The sequence below is a fragment of the Pagrus major genome, chromosome 8, assembly GCF_040436345.1.
Source record: "Pagrus major chromosome 8, Pma_NU_1.0".
NCBI classification, from domain to species: Eukaryota; Metazoa; Chordata; class Actinopteri; order Spariformes; family Sparidae; genus Pagrus; species Pagrus major.
Window position 1 is genome coordinate 32,245,333 of NC_133222.1, and position 22,836 is coordinate 32,268,168.

Below are 22,836 nucleotides of genomic sequence, written 5' to 3' on the forward strand. Positions count from 1 at the left end.
ACAAGTTAAACCAGGTATGAGCCAGGTAACTTCTTAAGTTTAAGTGTGTGCGGAGACAACAGTTCTAATTAATTGGCGTATTTTGTTATATTTTCATGAATTTCCTACTTCGTATTTTTGTTTTAACATACCGCTCTTTGATTTACTTCACTTCCAACAGCAGTTTAAGAATAATCCTAAATCCTAAAGGCTGGTTGTCTCGTACAGTAGATTACCAGCTACATTTTGATTTTGTAAACAACATTACTGTGGAAGTTTTGGCCTATACACTACACAGGGGCTCCCCCCATCGTAATATGAGCAAAGTGCATGTTATATGACAGCAGAGGTGCTCAGTGACAGTGACAAAAGGCTACTACTGTTTTACAGTGTTTGATTCCCATGCAGATATTTTTCTTACTCGATCCTATTTTTTTAATATATATAAAGAGCATATCATATCAGATATCAGTGTTTGATTCCCATGCAGATATTTCTCCTACTCGATCCTATTTTTTTAATATATATATATACATATATACATACATACATACATACATACATATATATATATATATATATATATATATATATATATATATATATATATATATATATATATATATATAAAGAGCATATCATATCAGACCTTGCCTCTCTAACCTTTAGGCCACTACTGACCCAGGTGTGTTCCATTAAATAATAAAAAAGCAAACACCATAGTATGATCATAACTCATACAGTCATCAGTATCGGAAAAATAATTTACTTGCATATTCTGATAAAATTATTTTTCTTTATGAAACACTTAAAACACATAGCTTGTGTCAATTCGAAAACTGGTACAATGTGTGCATTTAAACTGTCACATTAACTTCAATAAATAGACTGATAAATATAATAGGTCGACAAGCTCTCTTATGCAATTACCATGGCTTAAAGAAAAAAACTTAAAGCTAATTCAAGGGGGTCCATAGAAACTGCAGTTTTATTACACCCAATAATTGGGGGTAAAAAATGTAATGTTTGCCCTGAAGGTGGCACTGTCTACAACAGGCCGTGGGCTCCTTTAGATCGAAAGGTTTAAATCCTTTTGAATCACAAGAGTAATCGGCAAATTTAATGGCATTAAATAAATTATTAGATTTATAAGATGTCCTCTGTGCAAGTTGACATTTTGGTCTAAAGGTGGTGCAAGAGGACAGCTCATGAGTCCTCCGACATGGATCAGGTACATTGTCTTGCGGAGCCTAGTAAATACATCAACAATTCCCAAAAAAGTTGTGATTCTGTGTAAAACATAAATAAAAACGGAATGCAATGATTTGCAAATCTTTTTTGACCGATATTTAAATGAATACAGTACAAAGACAAGATATGTATACATATAGTTTGAGACATGCCACAAGTAAACAGGGTCCACTGGTAACAGGTGATAGTATCATGATTGGATATTAAATAATTATATAATTATCTAGTTTGACAGTCAAAAAACAATGGATATCAACAGATTTAGGTTTGCTGGCATGTGCTTTAAATTACACAATCTCACTATCTACAATTCATAATATCATCAAAAGATTCACAGAATCAGAAGTCTCTGCATGTAAGGGGCAAGGCCCAAAACCTTTGATCTCTCAAATAGCACTGCATTAACAACTGACATGACTGTATAAAGGATATCACCACATGGGCTCAGGAGAACTCAGTAAACACAGTGTGTCACTACATCTACAAATGCAAGTTAAGACTCTAACATGCAAAGAAAAAGCATATATCAACAACATCCAGAAACATGGCTAACTTTCCTGGGCCTGAGCTCATCGGAGGTTAGACAAGAAGCAAAGTGAGAATGTGTGAGTCCACATTTTAAATTGTTTTGGAAATCATGAATGTTGTGTCCTCCAGCTAAAGTGGCAAAGGACCATCCAGATTGTTACCCTGTACAGAGTTCAAAAGCCAGTATATGTGATGGTACAAGAATATGTTCTTGTGTCTAGAAGAGGTCTTTTCCAGGGACATTGCTGCTTATTTCAGCAAGACAATGCCAAGTCACAATCTGTGACTGTGAGACCTGTTACCTTCTTGTGGTTTTGTAGTAAAAGAGTGCAGGTACTAGAATGAGTTGCCTGCTGTGCAGACCTGTCTCCCATTGAAAATGTGTGGCATATTATCAAGACAAAATAAGACATGGGAGACCCCTGACTGTTGAGCTACTGAGGGTTATTTTTTTTTTCAAGCAAGAATAGGTAAGAATTTCATTTTCAAAACTTTAACATCATATATTATAACAGTTGTTATAAAAAAGGGTGTTGGGAGATTGGTAAACATGCTCCTGTCCCAACTTTTTTTGTAGCAACAAATTCAGAATGAGCAGTAACATCAGTTTGAATAACTTGTCTTTGTACTTTTTCAAGTGAATAGAGGTCGAAAAGAATTAGCAAAAAATTGCATTGTGCTTTCATTTCCATTTTACAGTGTCCCAACAAGATTATAATATACCACAAACACACACAAAGCACACTCCAGTCTGTCCACTCATCCAAATAAATCACAGTTTCAAAGAGAAGCTTTGTGAATGCCTGTTGCTGTAGCAGTGCTGTCAGCAACTGTCAACAATTAAACCTGAACCCAAGCTGTTTCCATCGTAACACTATTGCAATGAAAAGTTGTTGCATTTTAGTTAACAATGGGTTTGAACTTCAATACAGACAAACTACACTTAGTAGAGTTTAAGGATTCAAAACAGCAAGGTCATTGGACCATATCACTCAGGATAGCTTCAATACATCTTGGCATATTTAGTATTCTACAAGTACCTGATGTCTGCTGGAGGGATAGACACCATTCTTCCAAAAGATTCATGTGGTGGAAAGCACTGTCTAACAATTGATGAAAAATCTTCTATAGGTGTTCAGCTGGGTTGAGATGTGGTAACTTTGCAGACAGGCGCTTTCTAAGGTGGATTTGATGGCATAGTAGCAGTCCAAGAGTAAAGGTCATGTGACATTTTAAAGTTATATGTTTTGAAGAGGAGCTGCACGTGGCAGCTGGCACCCCCGCGGTTTGGTTCAGCAAAGTCAGACAATAAGAAAAAACAACTAACCGATCGAGACAGCAGTAGACCAAAAACTCTCATGCTTTCCGAGGTAAAATGATGAGTTACCCGTCGGAAAGGGCTGTCAAATAGCAATATAAAGCCCACACTTAACCTGATATTGATGTCCTTAAATGGCCTTTTTTAGGTGTCTGAAGTACATTTTGCTGCTGCAGCAGTGCATTGCTTAGCTTCCTGCACCGGTACTCCTGCTGCTCCAAACTGTCCCTTGAAAAAATGTCTTGTGGAACCCTGAAAGCACACTTTAAAGAATTTGGACAGAGGCTAAGAGTATGTCGGGGTTGTGTCCAATCAAAAGCGAGAAGTGTTGTCCCACCTTTTCCAGTGATCTGAAATATCGTGTTCTGTGAAATGTTATTGTGATTTATGAAATGTTGTGATTTATGAAATGTTGTGATTTGTGAAATGCTGTCCTGTTTCTTAAAAATGTGTTTTCTGAAATGTTTCAGGGCCACCCTACCCTCCAGTGTGGTTGAAATCTGTTTGTCACTGCAGTAAATAACATGTTGGAGTCTTTGGTTAGTTTGTAGACTTGGACACTTTCAGGCCTCTATGGTCTACAATGCTATACAGTGACAGCGGTTGCAAGACAACAGAAGAGCCAGCGATTCTGGAGTGTATAACTGAGGGCAAGCTTAAAACTCAAAAGTAAATTAAGTTGGTACCTGGAAAGCCAGGAGGGGATTTAGGGATGCTATTGTGAGTGTACTGTATCTCTAAATATTAGCTTTATTTATCAAGAAGGCTCCCTACTGATTGTAATTAATATTTTATTCATTTAATCACTGTTGTTTATTCTGACTGAGGATCATGAAAGTTAATCTGATTATTATGTGCTGTAACCCTGCCAATGTTGGCGGCCCATTAGAATAGAAAACCCCAAAGAAGAGCTGAGTAGGTAGATCATTAGCACTAACAGGGGCAGTAAATAGAGCAGTGGTTAACGCTTTCTGTGAGTGTGAGCGGTGTCTGTCTTTATTGAGTAGGGTGAATAATCAAATTGCCAATCATTCCCTGTTACTTTCACACTGATGGTCATTTTCAAGGCTCCAGCACACCTGACTTGCATGACTTAAGAGAAATCTATAGATATTGTAGAAAATCCACCTATGCATACACAGTGAACCAAAATCAACCTCCAGTGTTTTCTGTTCTTGCTGTGTAGTTCAGTCTCCAGGGCAGGACAATGGTGGTGCAATGTACTTTTACCCATGTACTGTACTTTAGTACAATTTTGACATACTTTTTATCATTAGTAACATATCAAAATGAATAAAACATTGCCAGGTTCCATTCTATATAACGAGTTTTACCTTTCATATTTTAAGTACATTTTCTGATAATAATAGTGTAGTTTTATTCACATTATATTCCCATGATAGTTACAATTTGGCAGTTTACGTAAGTAAAGCATCTGAATACTTTTTTCCATCACTTCAGGACACCAAAATGATCAGGTTTATGGTTTTATTCATTTTATATATACCAAAAGTATGCTCTCATGGTATTGTAAGACACACATTAACTTAGGGGCAATATTCGACCTATTAAAATGAAATGAAAATGTAAAAAATAAAATCTTTAATTGGGATATTTCAGTATGCTAAGGTTGTAATAGTGTGGCTCTGCCTCTTAATTGTCCTTAGTGTTTTCAGATTTTTTCCCATCCCTTGTGTGTGTTGTTTGTTTCCTGTTTGGTCTCTCTATATGTCTGTCTGCCTGTGTGTTTGTCTGTCTGGGCGTGGCCCTCGGTCTCCTTTCTGCCGTCAACAGTCACCTGCCACTTGCTATCAATCAGCCTGCACACAAGCAACCCATCTATTAAGAAAGCTCCTGCAGTATATATACAGTGGTTTTCACTACAGTCTTCGCCAGCTCGTTCAGTTTGCCAGTCTGGTACGTGTGCTCCAGCTTAATCATAGTCTAGCGAATATTTCTCCTGTTTCTGTGTCCTTATTCTGCCCTTATTCTGTGTTTACCTGTGTGCCTCAGATCCCATTTAATGAAATCACGGTCTTACAGGCAGATGTAACACATTACAAGCGGGTTGTAAGTCATTATACTACTACAATGGACAATGTAAAATTTTATTTTTAACAGGTAATAAAATACAATGAATGCATCGCTCCAATTTTACACAAAGTTGTGTAAAAAAACAAAGCTTTCAATAAATCCTCATTTTAACGGTTGCCAGCCATGTGTCTGAGTTCTGCTTTTTGAAGATACAGTGTAATGAGAGGAGGCTAGAAAAGCAATTTCTGAAATAATTGCAGTGAGAATGCTGGATGATGAAAAGCTGATGCTAAACTGCATTGCTAGCTTTAAAAGTTTGATAACATCAGTATAAAAGAGGTGGAATATTTTAGAGTTTGTTAAAAACAAATTTCTGATTTTAATTTGTAGAAGCAGCTGAAAGAGCTAGAAGAATTGGAAACATGAGATTGAGTCTAGTTAGTATGATAGTATGATATAGATTTCAATGTTGAATAAAATTCAGGGAATGAAAGATGAAAAGGGAAAAGGGGGAGAAAAGGGATCAAGGATGCAAAATGTAGTGCACATCCTTTTAACTGGTGGCCCATGGGCCTAATGTGGCCCCTTAACAACCTCATCCTGGCCCTTTTATCATTCTGTTAGTAGGCTTATTAGCCCATTCATTAGTTATATCTGTTGCCAAGCATAGAAATACACTTATTTCAATAAAAGGTTTTAACCTGGGCTGTTTAAGCAGAGGGAATTTAGGAGAATCAAACTGACAGCCTACTTCTAGAGACTTCTAGATTAAAAAGGTGTTTTTCTACCTGTACTTTCACAAACATGATGATTACTTTTCAATTGTGAAAATTAATAGAGTAGGAAAAAAAAACCCTGCATCACTGAACATGCCTGCTGTAGTGTAAGCTGGGAGATGCATTGCACTTGCACAAATGTGAAAGCCAACCTATTAACCAATCATCTTCAGTGACAGATTTTTCCTGCTGATGAGAGAAATGATCGCTGACAGTAATTGTTTTTTCCATTAGGAGGAATCAATACATCAATCAATGGTCATGAAAAAAATAGCTGTGGGGCAATGAGTGGTTGCTGTAGTCACATGTTCTTTTTGTTGATGCCCTTACATAACCTTTTGTCTTTTATATTACCTCCTTTTACATGTTTTTCTATAATAAAATATCCCAAACAGGGATAATCATATCGGTGCATCACTGTTACCTTGGTAGTAATTGGGAGTCTGTGAACATTTGTGGAATTCAATGTGCCGAGAGGTATTATGTAATACTGGGACTGCTGAATGGAGAACTCATTACTGATGGGAAGCCTAGTTTTAAGTTGCTGTTCATGTTGTATATTCTTAGAAAGAAAACACAGTGAGATATAATTGAGGGTGTTTGACTCTGCTGTGTCTGTTGCGTGTGTTGTGGCAGTGGCTCCACAGGCATGAGTTTATGTCGAGTTGTGTTAGTGCAGAGCTGTGTTGCCGGGGCTGTCTCACACAGGGAGTCACCACGAGAGGGAGGGACTTAGGCAACAGGACAATGCTGGTGTTTGTGCAACGGCCCCTGAGTGGCGGCTGGCTCTCTCAGATCGCTCTCGCTTGACTACCACTGCTGCACGCATTGTTGAGGTGAAAGGAAAGTGGACAGCTTGATCCTGTCTGTGGGATGCGCCGACAGAGGTAAGACCCCCATTCCCAACTGCTGTATCTCACATGATGGAGGAAAATTATGTTTTTTGAAAGATGTCTCGTGAGGCTTGTGTGGTGTGAACTGTGTGAGCAGGGGTGTTCTAGTGCAGTTTTTTAGGGCAAACAGAGGTCTGGGAGCTGGAGGTTTACTTGGGGTGAGGCACCCTTGTCTGTGTTTTGGCAGGGTCACCACAGTGTGTGAATGGAGCTGAGCTGAAAGAAAGTTTTACAGAAAGAGGCTCAGTGAAAGGCATGTGTAGAATGTGACTAGGATCCAGCAATGGAAAAGAGTATGAAGACATAGATGGAAAAAAAATATTTGGAGATGAAAAAGTTACGGAGATGCAAAATAAAAAAGAGAAGATGAACTAAGCAAAAACTGTGTCCGTTGAGAGAGGCGAGGGTAGGTGAAGGTTTACAGTGGTAAAAATAGAGGCAGAATGGAGGTGGAGAGATTAAGAAAGAGATTAATTAGGGAGCTAAGGGAAGGGGGAAGTCAGGAAGGGAAAAAGCAGAAAAAGAATGGAAGAAACAAGAGGACAGCAAGAGCCGTGAACCTCAGATAAGGTTTCAACAGTATTTGTATTATCCGTGATACACACTTCTTGGGCAAGACTACAAACTATTGTTCATCCAGAACAAAAAAAAAGAAATAAAGAAAAAAAACTTGTCAAACAAATTCTCCATCATCCGTTCAAATCTCCTTTTCAGTCTTTTGTAAATGCTGGATTCCAAATGCGGTAAAAGAATACCGGTAAGCCCCTCATTTTCAGTTCTGCCCTCCTTGCTAGATCAAATACTCTTATCCCTTTTAGCTGGCAGATTAGAGAGACTCAAGATGTTCTGTCTCAGTGTGGTAGTCCTGGGATATGCTGCTATTCACATTTATGAATGACTAAATCTGGATTTTATAGACTCTGACAGTTCATGTGAGGTGTGTCCACCCTCCACCACAACAATACTCTCCTACTGTCTTATAAAAAATGTCTATTTAACAAGGCTTTGAGAAAGACAATACCTATGTGTCATATAGAATAAAGAAACACTGCTCTCACTTGCTCTTCATAATGATTTCATCAAGATTAACTGCATGTGTTTTGTCTTTCCAGGCAGTGGGAGAGAGATTCAGTTTTGGTGTGAGGTGCAGCAAAACAGAAGGGCTGGCCAGAAGACACAGATCCAACATTGGTGGTTGGGAAAAAAGGGCGTCCACCCCTGCTGCACCAGGGTGAAGAAGAAGAACAAGAAGAAGAAGAAGAAGAAGAAGAAGAGGAGGAAGAAGAAGGTGGTCCAGTGCTGCCACATTAACAGAAGCAGCGAGCTGCGTTTGTAGCGTGGGTGGGCAGGTGAGAGTTAAGCTGGTGGTGACAACTCTGGGCTGCGTGCAAGAAGTGTGAGAGGGAAGAGGAAGAGGAAAAGGAAGAGGAGGAAGAGGAGGAGTAAGTGGAGGAGGAGGAGAGGAGTCGTGGGCCTAGAGCCCAAACACAAGCAGGATGGCCGAGAAGAAAGTTAGGTGAGTAGCTCTACTTCATTTGTTTAGTTTAAAGAAGACAAGTTAAATTGTATTCACTGAATGGAAGCAGCATCTGTGTTAATGTTAGTCTGATGTGTATGTGTATGTGTGGCGTTTGGGGGGAATCCCCTGTGTGCCTGCTTTATTTGTATTTTTATCCATGAATGAATGTGTCATTTGCATGGCTTGTGTGGGTGACTACGCTTACGTGAGGTCTGTGCACGCATGTGTGCGTGTGTCTATGTTGATCCCTTTGCAGCCTCCCTGCTAAGCTGATTAATGGGGGCGTGGCAGGCCTGGTTGGTGTGACATGTGTATTTCCTATTGACCTGGCCAAGACCCGCCTTCAGAACCAGCAGGGCGTCCAAGTCTACAAAGGAATGTGAGTAGTGCTCCCCTTGGCCCGAGTTAACCCGCCACCGTCATTGATCTGCCACATACAAAGATAACGGCTCTTACATTGTCACAATTCAATGGTCAATGGCATTCCTGAATGATCTGTTTTCCACTTAAATAGTCGTTATTGAGATGTTGTTATTGATTAATTCATCTTTATCTTTAAAGTAAGAGAACAGCTGATTGCAAGTCTTGTTTTCTCTGCAAGGAAATGTTCGCAAAACCAATATCGACATTTCTTAAACCATAAAACATTTTCATCTGCTGATGATGAATGGTTAAATGTGCTTCTGGTAAACAGCACTCTCTAATTTAAGCTACAAACAAGTAAGAATTATTCTGATTATGAGTCACATACTTTTCCACTGAATTTCCGAGGGTGGATCAGCACAGATAAACAAACTTCTCCCATATTTGGTGCAGTGTTTTGGTCAGTTTGTACAAAACTCGCTCATCATATGAGAGGAGTGGCTGCTTACAGTGTGTGTTTTGATGGACTGCCGTGGTAACTTTAAAACAGGAATTGTATTCACCGAAGCTGACCAATGTTCCAATTAACGCACTAAAGCTACTTCACAATCCATCACCTCAGTTTTTATCTAGTTTTAATCAGAAATCATTACAGAGAGATGCAGAGAACAAGACAGTGTCCTTAAATGACACCCAAATTTGTAACTGCGCACATCTGGTGGGTATAATACTGCTGGCTGACTGGGCGTGGCCCTGCTGACTTCAAACATTTTAGACTGCGGTTTTCCAGTGTGAGTCAGAGATGGAAAAATAGCCTGGTTAACTAACTCCCTCAAGGCCTATTGACATGGATTTTTTCTGGTCTTTGCAAAGAAAACAGAACAAACAAGAACAACTGATACAGTTTAATGATTCCCCAGCCCTCTGTATAGTTTGTTGCTGTGACAGGGCATGACAGGGTCATGGTGTAACTGTGTAAAGGCCGAGCTGATGATGATGATGCATAATACTAAAAATTTTACCTTAATGTCTGTCAGTGAAGCTAATGTTTAAACGCGCACTATGTAACTTCTGTCGTGGGTATCTCAATCAAAACAATGAAAACAAAAGACATAGTTTGATGATGTTGTGAAAGGATCACAGGAGTTTTTGTCTTCATTGTTTAACAACCATGACTGCCAATGAAAATCTATCTGATGTGACTGAGGCAGAAATGTTCACAGACGACTTCATATTTTAAAGTTTTATGCACGTTACATTTACCTGCTTCCTTCCTCACTCTTTGAGGTATCACCTGATGTTTTCTTTTGGGATAATAAAAGTACACAATCGCCAAAATATGTAACAAAGGTTTAGTCATTTTTAGATATTTTCTATTGCTGAAAAGTTACATATTATATCTTCAAATATAAACATAGTGTTAATATTATAGTGTATTTAAGGACATAAATATTTCACACATAGTTATATGAAAAACAGACAAAATGTCAATTGTTTCTTTTGTCTTTAAAGGCTGGACTGCCTGGCAAAGACGGTTCGCTCTGAGGGCTATTTTGGATGCTACAGAGGTATTTTTTGCATTTGTAATCCCTGTGACAAACAACACTATAAGTGTGCTTTACTATAAGCTTAATCCAGCCACCTACGTTGTTGTTTCTCTTGCAAGCCCTCAATCTTTTTATCATAGTGACCAGCGTCTTATTAGCCAATGATGGTGAGCCATAAGCTGCTGTGTAGGTGGGATCTATTTGTGTATCTCAGTGGAAACCTTTGGTTGTCATCAAGCTCTTTGTGTTTCCAGGTGCAGCAGTGAATCTCACTCTTGTCACGCCAGAAAAAGCCATCAAGCTGGCAGCCAATGACGTCTTCAGACAGAAGCTCTCAAAGGATGGGTACATTGATTTTTGTCCTTTAATGATCCATCATGACAAATGCATTAATGTTAAATATTATTAGATTTTTATAGAAGAGGCTAAGGATATTGCAGTAAACTAAAACTACATTAATGAGTTAGAATACAAAAATATTTTGTTTTTTTTATAGACTTTTTTGGCCACTTTTGCTGAAACATGAACTTTGGACAACCAGAAAGTGGAGGGTTTCAGGTCCAGGGCAGGGACCCATTGGGGAATGCTAGCAGGGAGCTGCATCTGAATGTGCACCAGAACTGGAGTTGGTTTAATGGGTAACGGAACCGGGCTCAGCAGCATCCTAGTAAACATTCTAGTGAAAAGAGGAGATACAGTACCGATGTTGTTTTTAATGCTTAGTTTGGCTCCTGGCACCCTGAGAGCTGAACCCACCATAACCCATGCATTTTGAGCGCTCAGTGTAGTAAAAGGTGGCCTGGATGTATAGTTTTTTCTCTCTATGGCCACTCCAGGGCTCTGTAATCTACTGATCTCAAATGCTACCTGTTGTTAATGCTGTATACCTGTTCCTAACACTCCAATATGTTTCCAGGCATTTGCCCCTGTGGGGGGAGGTACTGGCAGGGTGTGGGGCTGGGACCTGCCAGGTGGTGGTCACCACTCCAATGGAAATGCTTAAGATCCAGCTGCAGGATGCAGGAAGGCTCGGTGAGTTGAATCACTGGGTTTAATTCTTTTTTGTCTTTCTTTGTACAGATACCAATGCCAAAAGTGTCAAAATCCATGTCAGTGTGAAAGGAAATCTTGGAAAATGCTATTTGGATAGTAGATAATGATGTGATGCTGCACGATTAAATTGGCCTGTATGTGTTTTATAACCTGGCATCATCTGTGTTTGACTACCAGCTGCCCAGAGGCCTGTTTCAACACCAGCTCAGGCTGCTGCTGCTGCTTCTGGTCCAGCTCCATCGTTGGTGGCCCCCCCACCAGCGAGACCGAGTCCTCCTCCTCGGACCTCAGCCACCGGCATCACTGTGGAGCTGTTGAAGACTCGTGGACTGGCAGGCCTCTACAGGGGGGCAGGAGCCACTTTAATGAGGTCACACACAGAAAGACATAAACACACACATACACTCTCATCGACGTTTTGGGCTGAGTTTAAAAAAATAGATTTACCCAATCAAATTTTATTTCCATTTGAACGATCCGATATCAATTCATAAAATCCTCAGATTGATCTTTCAATAAATGCCTTTTCCTGTGAATGTTTTTTGGTGTCATTCACGGGCACGCTGCTTCTGTCCTCTGCTGTTTGTCTGTGTCAGAGTTTTACACTCATGGCACAGGGACAGGGACTTCATAGTGCATTCAAGTGCACTCGTAGACTCAGAAATCTATACTTGAATGCCACAACGGTCTTTCAAAGCAGGACCTTGTGAATCTGAATGAATCTATTTCGGAACTCGGTTGCAATACTTTACTCTTCTTATTTACAATACATGACATTTGTTTTTCTTAATTTTGTCATATTTACCTACCCTAAACTTTTACCTTTCTTACTTTAAATGTACATATATATCTACTGACTATGTTATGAGTAAAAAGCACTGAGATAGAGGCAAACTATACTGACTTACTCTCATACTTTTGAACAATTCCAGACATATTTCCAGTCCCTGTCATTATACTTCACTATCATGTTGGAAAAACTGTCATTCAACTCTGTCATCACTGCTTTAATTAGCTGATTTTTACATTGCATAACTCATACTGCCTTTGTTGTACTTCCTGACACCTCTGCCAATCAACACTGATCAATAGATCCCTGCAGCTATGTCTGGCTGTTATATTGCAGTTGAATGGGGCCAGGTCTCTCTTTCTCTCTCCCTGCTTCTTGTTTTCAGTCCATCTTGTTTCTACGCTGTAAGAGTCTTTTCTTTTCCATCTTATTTCATCTTGCCATTTTTTTAATCATATTTTTAGGGATGTCCCCTTCTCAATGATCTACTTCCCGCTGTTTGCCAATTTAAATGCGCTGGGCCAGGAAATAGTGGATAACGTGCAGACCCGGGCGCCATTCTGGCACTCCTTTGTGGCAGGCTGCACCGCGGGCTCAGTGGCAGCTGTGGCTGTGACACCACTGGACGGTGAGTGGGAGAAAGAAACAGACAAAGTGAGAGAGATGGTAGGACAGGAGGTGCAACTAACCATTACTTTCACTGTCCAATAATCTGTCAATTATCATTTTGAATCAATTAGTTTTTTTGGTCTGTAAAATGTCCAAAAACAACCCAAGCAACCCAAGGATATTCAGTTTACTGTCATAGAGGAGTAAAGAAATCAGAAAATATTCAAATTGAAGAAGCTGGAATCAGAGACTTTACTCAAGCCAATTCACTTTTTATCAAAATAGTTGGCAAATCATTTTACAGCTGACAGCTGATTGATTCATCAATTAATCATTGTAGCTCTATTCAATACACCCCAAGGTTTTTTGTTAAACTTAAGGGTTTGCAGGTTAGCAAACCTTAGATAGATACTGGCTGTGTCTGAAATCACTAGCATGTTCACTCATTCACAACTCCTTATACCGTATAATAGATCCTCAAAGTACAGCATATAAATTGATATTTTGGACACTTACTTTCACTTTCATTACAATTTATATCTATCTAGTGAATAAATGTACACACTCAGAATTTGGACTCACTTATAAAATGGCTGAGAGTAAACACAGAGCACTATTGTAAATGGCGAGTGATTTCAGGCACAGTCATTGTATGTAAGTGACATTACTGAGTCAGTTCACTGACTTCTTTCACTTCTCTACCTTATCCTTTAATAGTGTGACTTTTAAAGGATAAGGTCACCGAGTCATTATCTACTCACCCCATGCTGATGGAAAGTCAGATGAAGTTTCATAGTCCACAAAACATTTGTGGAGCGTCACAGCAAACAGTGTCACAGCCTTTCCACTGAAGTAGATGGGGGCTTGTTTATAAAATGTAAAAAAAACAAAAAAAGTTAAATGGCTCCATGCAGCTTGTTGTCTCCAGAAGCTCCGAGATCCCAAATTAATTTGCAAAACAACATTTACACCTCCGACGTGTGGTCGAGCTCATGTATCAAATTCAGACGGGGTGCACACACTTTACACTTTTAGCTTTAGTGCTATAGTGAAGATTTTGGCTTTAAAAAGGGTGTAAATAACATCTATTCAAAACAGTTTGGGATCTCAGGGTTTCCGGAGACTTCTATTATGCCGTATGGAGCCATTTTATGTTCACTTTTCCTATTGTTTTGTTACGTTTTTTTGACTTCATCTACTTCAGTTTTTCTAGGATAATGCTGAGACACTGTTTTGCTGTGAAGCCCCAGAAATGTTGAGTGGAAAACTTCACCTGACTTTCCATCGGCACGAGGCTCAGTAGATAATGAGAAAATTTTCATTTGTGGGGGAACTTATCCTTTAACATACATGTTAGCAATTCTGCTGATTGCTTTAACTGACAGTGATCTTTGAGCTGGTGTACTGACAGTGCATTCTGTCTTTTAAATGCCTGTCCAGTGATAAAGACTCGTCTGCAGACCTTGCAAAAAGGTGAAGGAGAAGACACATACAGAGGAATCATTGACTGCACACGGTACGATTTTGTATAATGTTTTAAACATTTGCTGCTGTAATATTTATATATCATATATAATTTTATATATTTAAGTGTAGAGCCATGTAACATTTTTGTCCTGTTTGTATACTTTTGCAGGCGCATCTTGAGGCGGGAGGGCCCGGCAGCGTTCCTGAAAGGTGCAACGTGTCGTGCTCTTGTCATCGCTCCTCTTTTTGGCATTGCGCAGGGTGTGTACTTTCTTGGCGTAGGGGAGGCGGCGCTAGGTTTGCTGGAATAACGGTGCTTGGTGGAGGTGGTTGTGTTGTCTCTGTACAGATATTTTGCTGCTTTAATCTGCAGCGAATGACAACTGAGAGAATGGTGAATACAGAGAGCCACTAACCAAGGGAAGAGATATGAAGAGGCTCCTTTTACTAATACGTGGACCAGTGGGTTCACACTAATCATGTTTCTCTAGGTTTTTACATGCTGTCAGCAGGGTTCCATAGGTTAAACAGGGTCCTGTGTATGTGTGTGACTAATCTGAGGGTATGTGTCCCGGGTTGTCTGGGTCATCCCCGTGTGCTTGATGCAATATGTCTGGGGTTGTTCCTTTGACCCGAAAGAGATTATTCTGTTTTGTGGTTAAGAGAGAGCTGCTGCATGTTCATTGAGGCTGCTTACTAAAATGCCTACCAACGAAGAACTGTGCATCATCCTAAGTAAGTGACAAGTTCCCCTTTCAATCTTTATCAAAAGCTAATATTGCAGAACATTTGATGTCAGAGTCTGAGCTGGGTATTTTGCTCGACTTCAGATGCCAATCCTTTAGATTTGTTTGATACGTTTCTCTGGAACAGAAGCTTGATCTCGTCCTGTTCTGCACACCTCCTACTCTATCCGTGAGGTCTGAGTTGTAATCTTGGATTCCCTTACTGGATTGGGAGGTCCTGCCTGCCAGTGACTCTGAGGTCATGTGTTAATCTGATGGTAATGCTTTAATCCCTGTATTAGCATACAATATACCCTAACAGACGGCTCACTTCCTGCCTAAAGGCCACAGGTTAGACTGCTGGGCTACTGTGTCATAGTCTTGACTTCCTCTTCTCCACAGCTTGGAAGGGTTTAAAAATAAAACCTGCGAGAAGCCTAGGGCTGTCTTTACTGCTTGGTTTTGCATAAAAATATGTTGCTTCAACTGATGTGCGCACAATAACTAAAAACATGCAATTAAAGCCTTATCAATGCTGATAGTTTCTTAAGCATCAAAACTGTAAGTCTTAAATGAACTCAAAGGAATTGGGGGTGTTGAAACATTGATTTGGTACTTGAGTCCAACTTAGCGAGGACAATACTATTTGTCAGACCCATGGAGGGAGTATGGCACCTTGTCTTGCCAACTGTTTGCCATTACTAAAGTCCACTGGGTGGCACTAAAAGCTTTTTTTTACATTTTTAATGCAAGACACATTTTTGATGTGGCTAGTGTACCTAGGCTACTACATTTTCCTCATTGTAGAGCGAACATAGCCTGAGTAAACTGTTTGTTTACAAGCTGTAAATAAAGATATCTCATACATATTGATTTCTCTGTGTCACGCGCTTTTATTTCTTTGGCTGTTGTATATTAAGTGCTTCAGAAAAACAAAAATCCAACAACAACAACGATTGTCTGCACAAGCGCACAGTCAAACTGTTAAAAAAAAGTTTGGCAAACACACCAGACAATCAACATCTTTTAAGACTGTAGTCTGAAAATGTAGACTACGTAGGTCAATGTGTGTCTTTGGTGACCTAAACATGTAGCTTTGAATACTATAATCAAGTAATAGAGCAACAGATTTCCCAAACAAATGAAGGAAGACATTTGCATTGACATGGCAATTTAAAGCAGTCCTTTAGACTTCCCCTGAAGAGGTAAAACAAAATGGCACTTTTACATAATACACTTATTATTCTGTCCATTAGTACAAAAATAAAAAGATATATGAAAACATCGGTAGTATCCCCTTAAGCAAATCCGGGAACTCATTGACCCTTGATGATTGGCAAGTGTTTACACAGACTCTTGCATACTATGATGATGGTCTGCAATCACCTTGTAAAGCCTGTTAGTCCACCATTAATCCGTGAACTTGCGGTTGGGGTTGGCTCCAAACAAGTTCACTCTGATCTCCGGCATCATCTGTCAGGTGTGAAGTCAGGATACATATAAGTACACACAAGAAACTGAAAGGAAAGCTGGATGATAAATTACTGAAGTAAATTAGAGAATAAACAAACAAAGATGCTTCAATGTTTCTTTCTTCCTTCTTTTGTGGACATAAAGGGAAGTGTTCAATGGTGTAACTTGTAAGATGTGGCCAGAATCAAAGGTAGCTGTAAATATATTTTGAGATTATCGATGTGTCACCAGAGTGACCGAGAACTGCTGCTCTCTGCTAGCTAGGCGGTAGCCTAGTGAAGTGAGTTTTACAATGAGTTAACGATGCAATTAAGCTTGTCCTAGTGCGGTTAAAGACATAAGTTGAATTCGGGGAGAAGAACAGCCAAAGTGTACAGCCTTTCTTGATATTTTGTGTGTTTATTTCGTTAATCTATCACACACAAAGGTAAGCGAGATTGTGAAAGGTAGTGAACTTGCTGGTCTTATGCAACTAATATGTACAACTTTCAATCTGAAGCTTTTTGATAAAGTGGTATTACGAGACAGGATGGGCTGTGGCTAGCTGTTAGCTTGATAACTGCAGTAGACATCACTGCAACAAACTAAATAAACATCTTTCACATAACATCAACACTGCTGTTTCTTCACATTTTGCTGATAACGTTCATTTTTGAAAGTTTAAACCAAACTATGTAATAATACTAGCCGATTTTCTAAAAGGCAAATGAACATACCAATAAAAAGGTGTTTTACAGATTCAAACATGTTGCTATATGTGGGAGATGTGCTAATGGAAGCAAGAAATATAAACAACATTGTCACTTACATGTTGTAAATATGGCCGTTGAGGGGCGCGTGTCCTGTTCACTTATTTCTATTTACTTTTTCTATCCAAAGTTTTCTTGGCTTATGTGTACCCTCACTTAACGTTCTTTATGTATGAAGGGTCTGCGCTGAACTTTTTGGTAAGAGCAGAGCAGGTCTCTCCTCTTTTTACGTGAAAAACAACTGTTTAAGTTTCTAATGTGCATTCATTTTGACAAAGATTGTTTCTTGAATTACGTGAATTTTTTTTATTTTCAACTCTCCATCCCTTAGGTTATTAGCCTCACAGGAGAACCCAGTGACCTGTGCTGCCCTCCACAGGCAAACAGCAGAAACTACATTAGTGTGGTGTAGGTTCACAAATGATGATTTGCATTTTGAGTTATTATCAAGGTTACTCTACCTGCTGTGCGATTAGTTCTATCCTGCTCTCCAAAGTGTTGGAAACCTTGATCTTCCCATTATCATTATATGCTTCAACTCCTCCGCAGCTGTTAAAAAAAAGAGGGGACACTTACTGCAAACTTAAAAGAACCAATATAAATGAGTAAACTGACAATACATTTAAAATCAAAGAGTAAGAGTTGATGCTAAAGTACAGTAAAACAACTTACATCTCTGATGGAAGAAAACGTTCCTGATCAATTTTGACGACTATGTTGCTCTTTACTGCCTCTTTATACACAGGGATGGTCTTGTTAACAGCAGCCTGTAAAACACAAAACTTCCAGCTATCATGAATGCAACATAAGATGCAGAGGCTCTTATTATTAACTGTGCAAACCTAAACGACAATAATCACAACACACAACACTGTAGTCAGCTCAACCTCACCTGAACCATTTCTATATCCTGCTGTCGGCAGCGAATGGTAACTTTAGGTTCCAGTAGTCGATAGAATCCCTGAAAAGTCAAAAGCACCAACTTAGAAAACAGAGAACTTACAAACCCAATCAATTGTTGATTTAGCTGTGTCGTCCAATGAGAGCAGTTGGGGGTATTACCTGAAGCACCAGGCCCTCCAAGAGGGTGGAGTACCTTGCAGGGTCCTTGGCAATTTCTCCAAGTCTTTGACGAGCCTCATTCAACAAATCCTGAGGCAAGACCACAAACAGAAAACAGAAAAGGCCTGTGAATTCACCGATTCATTTAGATTACTTGAGAGTAAACGTAATGCTCACAGACTGTACTGTGGAGAGTCCTATCATAGTGTGGAAACATTTTTAAATACAGTGTATAAGTATTTATGGCTTTTCTGTGGTGACAGACAATTATTGGGGTGGTTGAACCCGACAGAACAATGCAGGAATTTTAATCTGGGTATAAAAAGGAAAATAAATGAATGCAACTTTGTATGCATCTATCAATAAGTGTAAGATCTCTGACCATGATCATGTCGTCTCGGGCCTTCAGCACCTTCAGCCTGGCTTGGTTCATCAGGTTGGACATCTGACTGAGAGAGTGGAAGGAAAAGTCAACGATTAAATTAGTTGCAAACACGAACATGTAAGCTGCTTTGCCTGATACCCAATCCTCACAGCTAGAGCCTGACAGATATATGGCCTTTATTAGCCTATCAAAGGCACGCTGGTTTTGGTGAGTATGTTGTCTAATAAGCAAGGATTTGGAAACTTTTTCTGGATGATAATGAAAGAAAAGATGCTTGTAGGTCATTTAAAATTATCAAATTCCCAGTGAAGTTCACTGTATCAATGCACCATCACAATGTCATCGTTTTTGACCAAAATGTTTATTGTTAAACTGTAAAATATCCTGCCTCCATTACCTATCGTGTGCTTGATGACACACACCACACATTTGAGACATCACTGATGACTGATATATCAATAGAGGAATTTTTTAACCCCAAAAAATAGTATTGTTTGGGCTCTACTTACAACACATGGACTTTATGTCTCCTTTGCCAACACAACTGGATTTCTAGAGGCCTATACAGAGTTCAGGGCCCGGAAAGGTGGAATAGTTACAAATATTGATCTACACTCATCTGTAATAAGGACACATTTAGAAACACTCAGGAAAACAAGGTAACAGAGCAACAAAGTGACCAGAAGATTTAGTGGGAGGGGAAAAGCAAAAGTTTCTGGTGAGAATTGATCAAATTTGTAGAGGCAGGAGTATGTTAGTCCACGCATTTGCCTAAAAGTCCATCTGAAGACCAATCAAATGTCTCATACAATGTAAGACTGTCTGTAATAAACCAACAACTCACATTTTCTTATGTTGTTCAATCTGCTTCTCCTTCTTCTCGTAATATTCCATGATTTTCACCCGCTGAGTCTGCACCAGGCGGCCTTTCTCAATGTTGAACTCTTCCTCTGCCTGTCAACACATAGGTATGACAAGAAGGCCCAGTTATTGCTCACTGCAGCACAATCACAAGACTGACTGACAGACTGACATATTTTAATTACCTTAGCATCAATCTCCTCAACTTTCTCTCTGGCCTCTTGCTCAATGAAGGCCATCATGTGCTTGATCTGCCACAAAAGACAAACAGTTTGGTCACAAGTCAGATGTCTCACAGTGTTCAAGCTTAATGGATAACGTTGTGTCAATTGTCTACATCTAGTTAGGGCTAAGTACAAACCAATTCCCCAGTCATAACAGATTTTCTTACTAAAACAGACTTATATTAAGACATTCAATGATCTCGTTCACTGTTACTCCTAAGAGTTTGTATCTGACTAACTTGTACCCATTATCAACAGACTGTTTCAACTTTTCACGTCTGCGAACGTGTCAAACAACCCAAATCAATGTAAAATATAATTGACGAGGTTAGCAACATCTTCATAAGTTGACAGTTGGTGTGTGATAATGATTAAACAGCTGCCAGTGAGTTCACATGCTGCTGTAGTTGAGGTTTTAGCTCGTTAGCTCGCGTTAATGTTTGTTATGTTTAACACTGGCTAACGTCACCTCACTGGGATAAACATGGTTACATTCAACAGTTAACTGCATGACAAACATTGTCTACTTTACCTGTTTCTGTACGTCAGCGTCGGTGAGCGCCATGTCTGCTGTTCAATATGTTTTCTTAATTTTAAAGTCTGTAAACAATAAATCTTCTCGACCGCTGCTGGAGTCCAGTTGGGCAGAAACAGTTACTTTTTCGCGACGACAAGACGCAACACATCATCCGGTCATGCTTTTCAAAATAAAAGAAAAACGTATTCAGTAGGTCCGGTTTTCAAAATAAGGTGTTAACCTAAAGCAAACTGGATAATTAATAGGACTGTGAGCGCAGAAGGATAAAACATGTGTCTTGTGTCCCATATAAATTAAAAAGTCACTCTAAAATGATGATTCAAGACTGTATCAGAAACTGTAATGTATCAGAAATCAAAGAGAAGAGGTCACACATTTTTATCTTGAAATGTCTATAATTCAAAATATTGAGCTTCTATAAAAACACATTGCTAGATGAATACTACAGTAACAAAGCTCAGAACAACTCTGATTGAATATCAAGCATTGTTATGGTGTCAGTTTAGAGAGAACAGTCCTACATTGTAGCTTGAAATGGCTTCAAGTCTGATACTGGAGGTACTGTAAAAACAAAATGCTCCATAATTTATAACAATGACTGATTGACTTGAGTTAGGTACATCCCTGACCACACGCTTGCAAAAAAAATCAAGCATTTCTATTGTATCATCAAGTCTCACAATGTTTATGTTGATATGACTCTTTGCACCCCAAGATTTATGACTTAAAGGGACACCATGTAGTTTCAGAGGAAAAAATCAAAGTCAGAATCTTAATATTTACAATATTAATGAGGTAATAACACAAACTCATTTATTTTCTCCATAACTGTATAAACAAGCTGTTCTCAGAAGAAAATAAGGTCCCCAGAACACTGTTTGAAGCTATAAAGGTGGCAGGGTCCGCCACATATAAACAAAGTGAAACAGTATGAAACTGTGTTGTCCTTTGAGGTCACTTTGTTAATTTTGTTTATTTAGGCGTGAAAAAATACAGTCAATGAAGATCTTTCTCTTCTGATTAATAGTACTTCCCCAAAACTACACAGTGCACCTTTCAATGTAAAAATATGAGACTTTGACTTTCAAATTCTCTAAAATGATACTTAAAAATTATTTTGGGGGAGGCAAGCCTGTAGTCAGAGTTGTCCCTATCCGAAATATATATCAGTCAGTCTGAAATTATGGACCAATCACAGCACAGCAGTAAGTGTGGAACCTTTTACTGTAAAAATGCTTGATGTTGAGTCTGTAGTAGTGAGAAGTAGAGTTGTCCTGAACTCAAATCCATCAGTCACTGCAGAAATTATGTAGCAATGGTTTTTATTTTTATAGAGGCTACATATTTTGAAATGTTGCCATTACAAGGTACAAATGTGGGAATTTTACACTGGAATTTCTCTTAAATGATACAGTAAAACTGCTTGATAGTCCTAGCTGTCCTGAACTCAAATCTATTCATTCATTTAAAGTGTCAAGGCTTTAAAACTTTAGGGCTCTGGTACACCAGCTGTGGCGTATGACCTGAGTCCCGAGTCTCCAAAGTGGCAAATAAAGTTTGTTTTTAAAAAAAAATTGTGGCTATGCTGCATGACCTCCGCCACCAGGCGGCGCATAAGAACGAGTCGATTCACGATCAGAAGCAGAAGTAGTAGAAGAAGCTTGCAGAACATGGGCGGAGTTAAACGTTGGACTCCGCCCATGTTGAGCTCCGCCCCGAATTGCACACTGCAGTGAGGGGCTTCGGTGCAAGCAGCAACTCATTAGTTGCTATCTGAATGAGAAAGGAGTTTTCTTTTGTTATTTACCCAAAATGAAAAAATATATTTTCTTTCCCCTAACCCTTGTCCAGCATGTGAGTCGAGTGGGAAAGAGTGTTTTTTTTTGTAAAGTCTGCTGTTACTCCTCGTCAAATGAACCTTCTGGGTGTCTTTTATACTACCGTTCAAACACCAGCAGAGGGAGCAAGAGAGCCATGTGTAAAGTTTAGCCGCTGTTGCTGCTGAGCATAGATGCATAATAAAACTAATACAGAACCGCTGAGCTGCAAAACGCTTTATTTTAACAAGGTAATCGTAACATCTACGTGTCGTAACTTTTTAAGAAGAGGGTTTCCTTAAGTATAACTTCATGTCAGGATGGCCGAGCGGTCTAAGGCGCTGCGTTCAGGTCGCAGTCTCCCCTGGAGGCGTGGGTTCGAATCCCACTTCTGACAAAACTTTTCCGTCAAATATATCCAGTCACACTTTGGACACATTTACTTGATATTTTGTATTGTACGCATACCCACTCTTCTGTAACACATAATGATTACAATACAAAAACTTACAAAATAAAAATTACAAATAAATATGTACTTAACAGGTAGGCCTACTTCTATAAATAAATAAAGCTCAAAACAAAAGTAGGTCATAAAAAGACATGGATAAGTATGACATCAGCATCCATTTATTGTACTTGATTATAATTAAATTACTGTTATTATTGTTAGTATTATGACAATATTTCTCCAGGCTGTTTTATGTTTATTTGTTGTACAGTCTATGTGTGTTTGCATGTATTTTATGCATGTTTTATGACTTTTTATGAACTTATTATGTCTGATTTTCTGAAAGGTTATTAATGGTTGTTTTATTATATTCATTCTTGATTTTATATGTCTTTTTTCTTTTACTTTTGGACTTTAAGTGCTT

General features: G+C 39.1%; 2 protein-coding genes and 1 non-coding gene across 3 annotated transcripts; 2 read left to right on the forward strand and 1 right to left on the reverse strand.

Moving 5' to 3' along the window:
• The first annotated feature begins 6,689 nt into the window (after positions 1-6,689).
• On the forward strand, positions 6,690-15,725 carry slc25a18 (solute carrier family 25 member 18). Its single transcript, XM_073471861.1, has 10 exons — positions 6,690-6,773; positions 7,892-8,295; positions 8,555-8,677; positions 10,174-10,229; positions 10,463-10,553; positions 11,125-11,240; positions 11,439-11,631; positions 12,516-12,679; positions 14,101-14,176; positions 14,297-15,725. The coding sequence occupies exons 2-10, from the start codon at positions 8,276-8,278 to the stop codon at positions 14,436-14,438; spliced, it is 981 nt and encodes a 326-aa protein (XP_073327962.1). The 5' UTR covers positions 6,690-6,773; positions 7,892-8,275; the 3' UTR covers positions 14,439-15,725.
• On the reverse strand, positions 15,726-20,290 carry atp6v1e1a (ATPase H+ transporting V1 subunit E1a). Its single transcript, XM_073471862.1, has 9 exons — positions 20,139-20,290; positions 19,568-19,633; positions 19,366-19,475; positions 18,519-18,585; positions 18,137-18,226; positions 17,967-18,035; positions 17,747-17,841; positions 17,536-17,623; positions 15,726-16,325 (listed from the first exon to the last, which is right to left on the reverse strand). The coding sequence occupies exons 1-9, from the start codon at positions 20,169-20,171 to the stop codon at positions 16,263-16,265; spliced, it is 681 nt and encodes a 226-aa protein (XP_073327963.1). The 5' UTR covers positions 20,172-20,290; the 3' UTR covers positions 15,726-16,262.
• Positions 20,291-22,275: 1,985 nt separating this feature from the next.
• Positions 22,276-22,358, forward strand: trnal-cag (transfer RNA leucine (anticodon CAG)). The gene has a single exon. It is a non-coding gene; the product is annotated as a tRNA-Leu (tRNA).
• The last annotated feature ends 478 nt before the right edge of the window (positions 22,359-22,836 follow it).

Bases quoted from the DNA above. Each gene is read 5' to 3' on its own strand.
- slc25a18 (XM_073471861.1), top strand. From the start codon at position 8,276: ATGGCCGAGAAGAAAGTTAG. The intron at 10,230-10,462 runs GTATTTTTTGCA...TTGTGTTTCCAG, and splicing joins CTATTTTGGATGCTACAGAG to GTGCAGCAGTGAATCTCACT. The intron at 11,241-11,438 runs GTGAGTTGAATC...TTTGACTACCAG, and splicing joins GCAGGATGCAGGAAGGCTCG to CTGCCCAGAGGCCTGTTTCA.
- atp6v1e1a (XM_073471862.1), bottom strand. From the start codon at position 20,171: ATGGCGCTCACCGACGCTGACGTACAGAAACAG. The intron at 18,036-18,136 runs GTAATACCCCCA...TTGACTTTTCAG, and splicing joins TGGAGGGCCTGGTGCTTCAG to GGATTCTATCGACTACTGGA. The intron at 16,326-17,535 runs GTAGAGTAACCT...CACACCTGACAG, and splicing joins TAGAACTAATCGCACAGCAG to ATGATGCCGGAGATCAGAGT.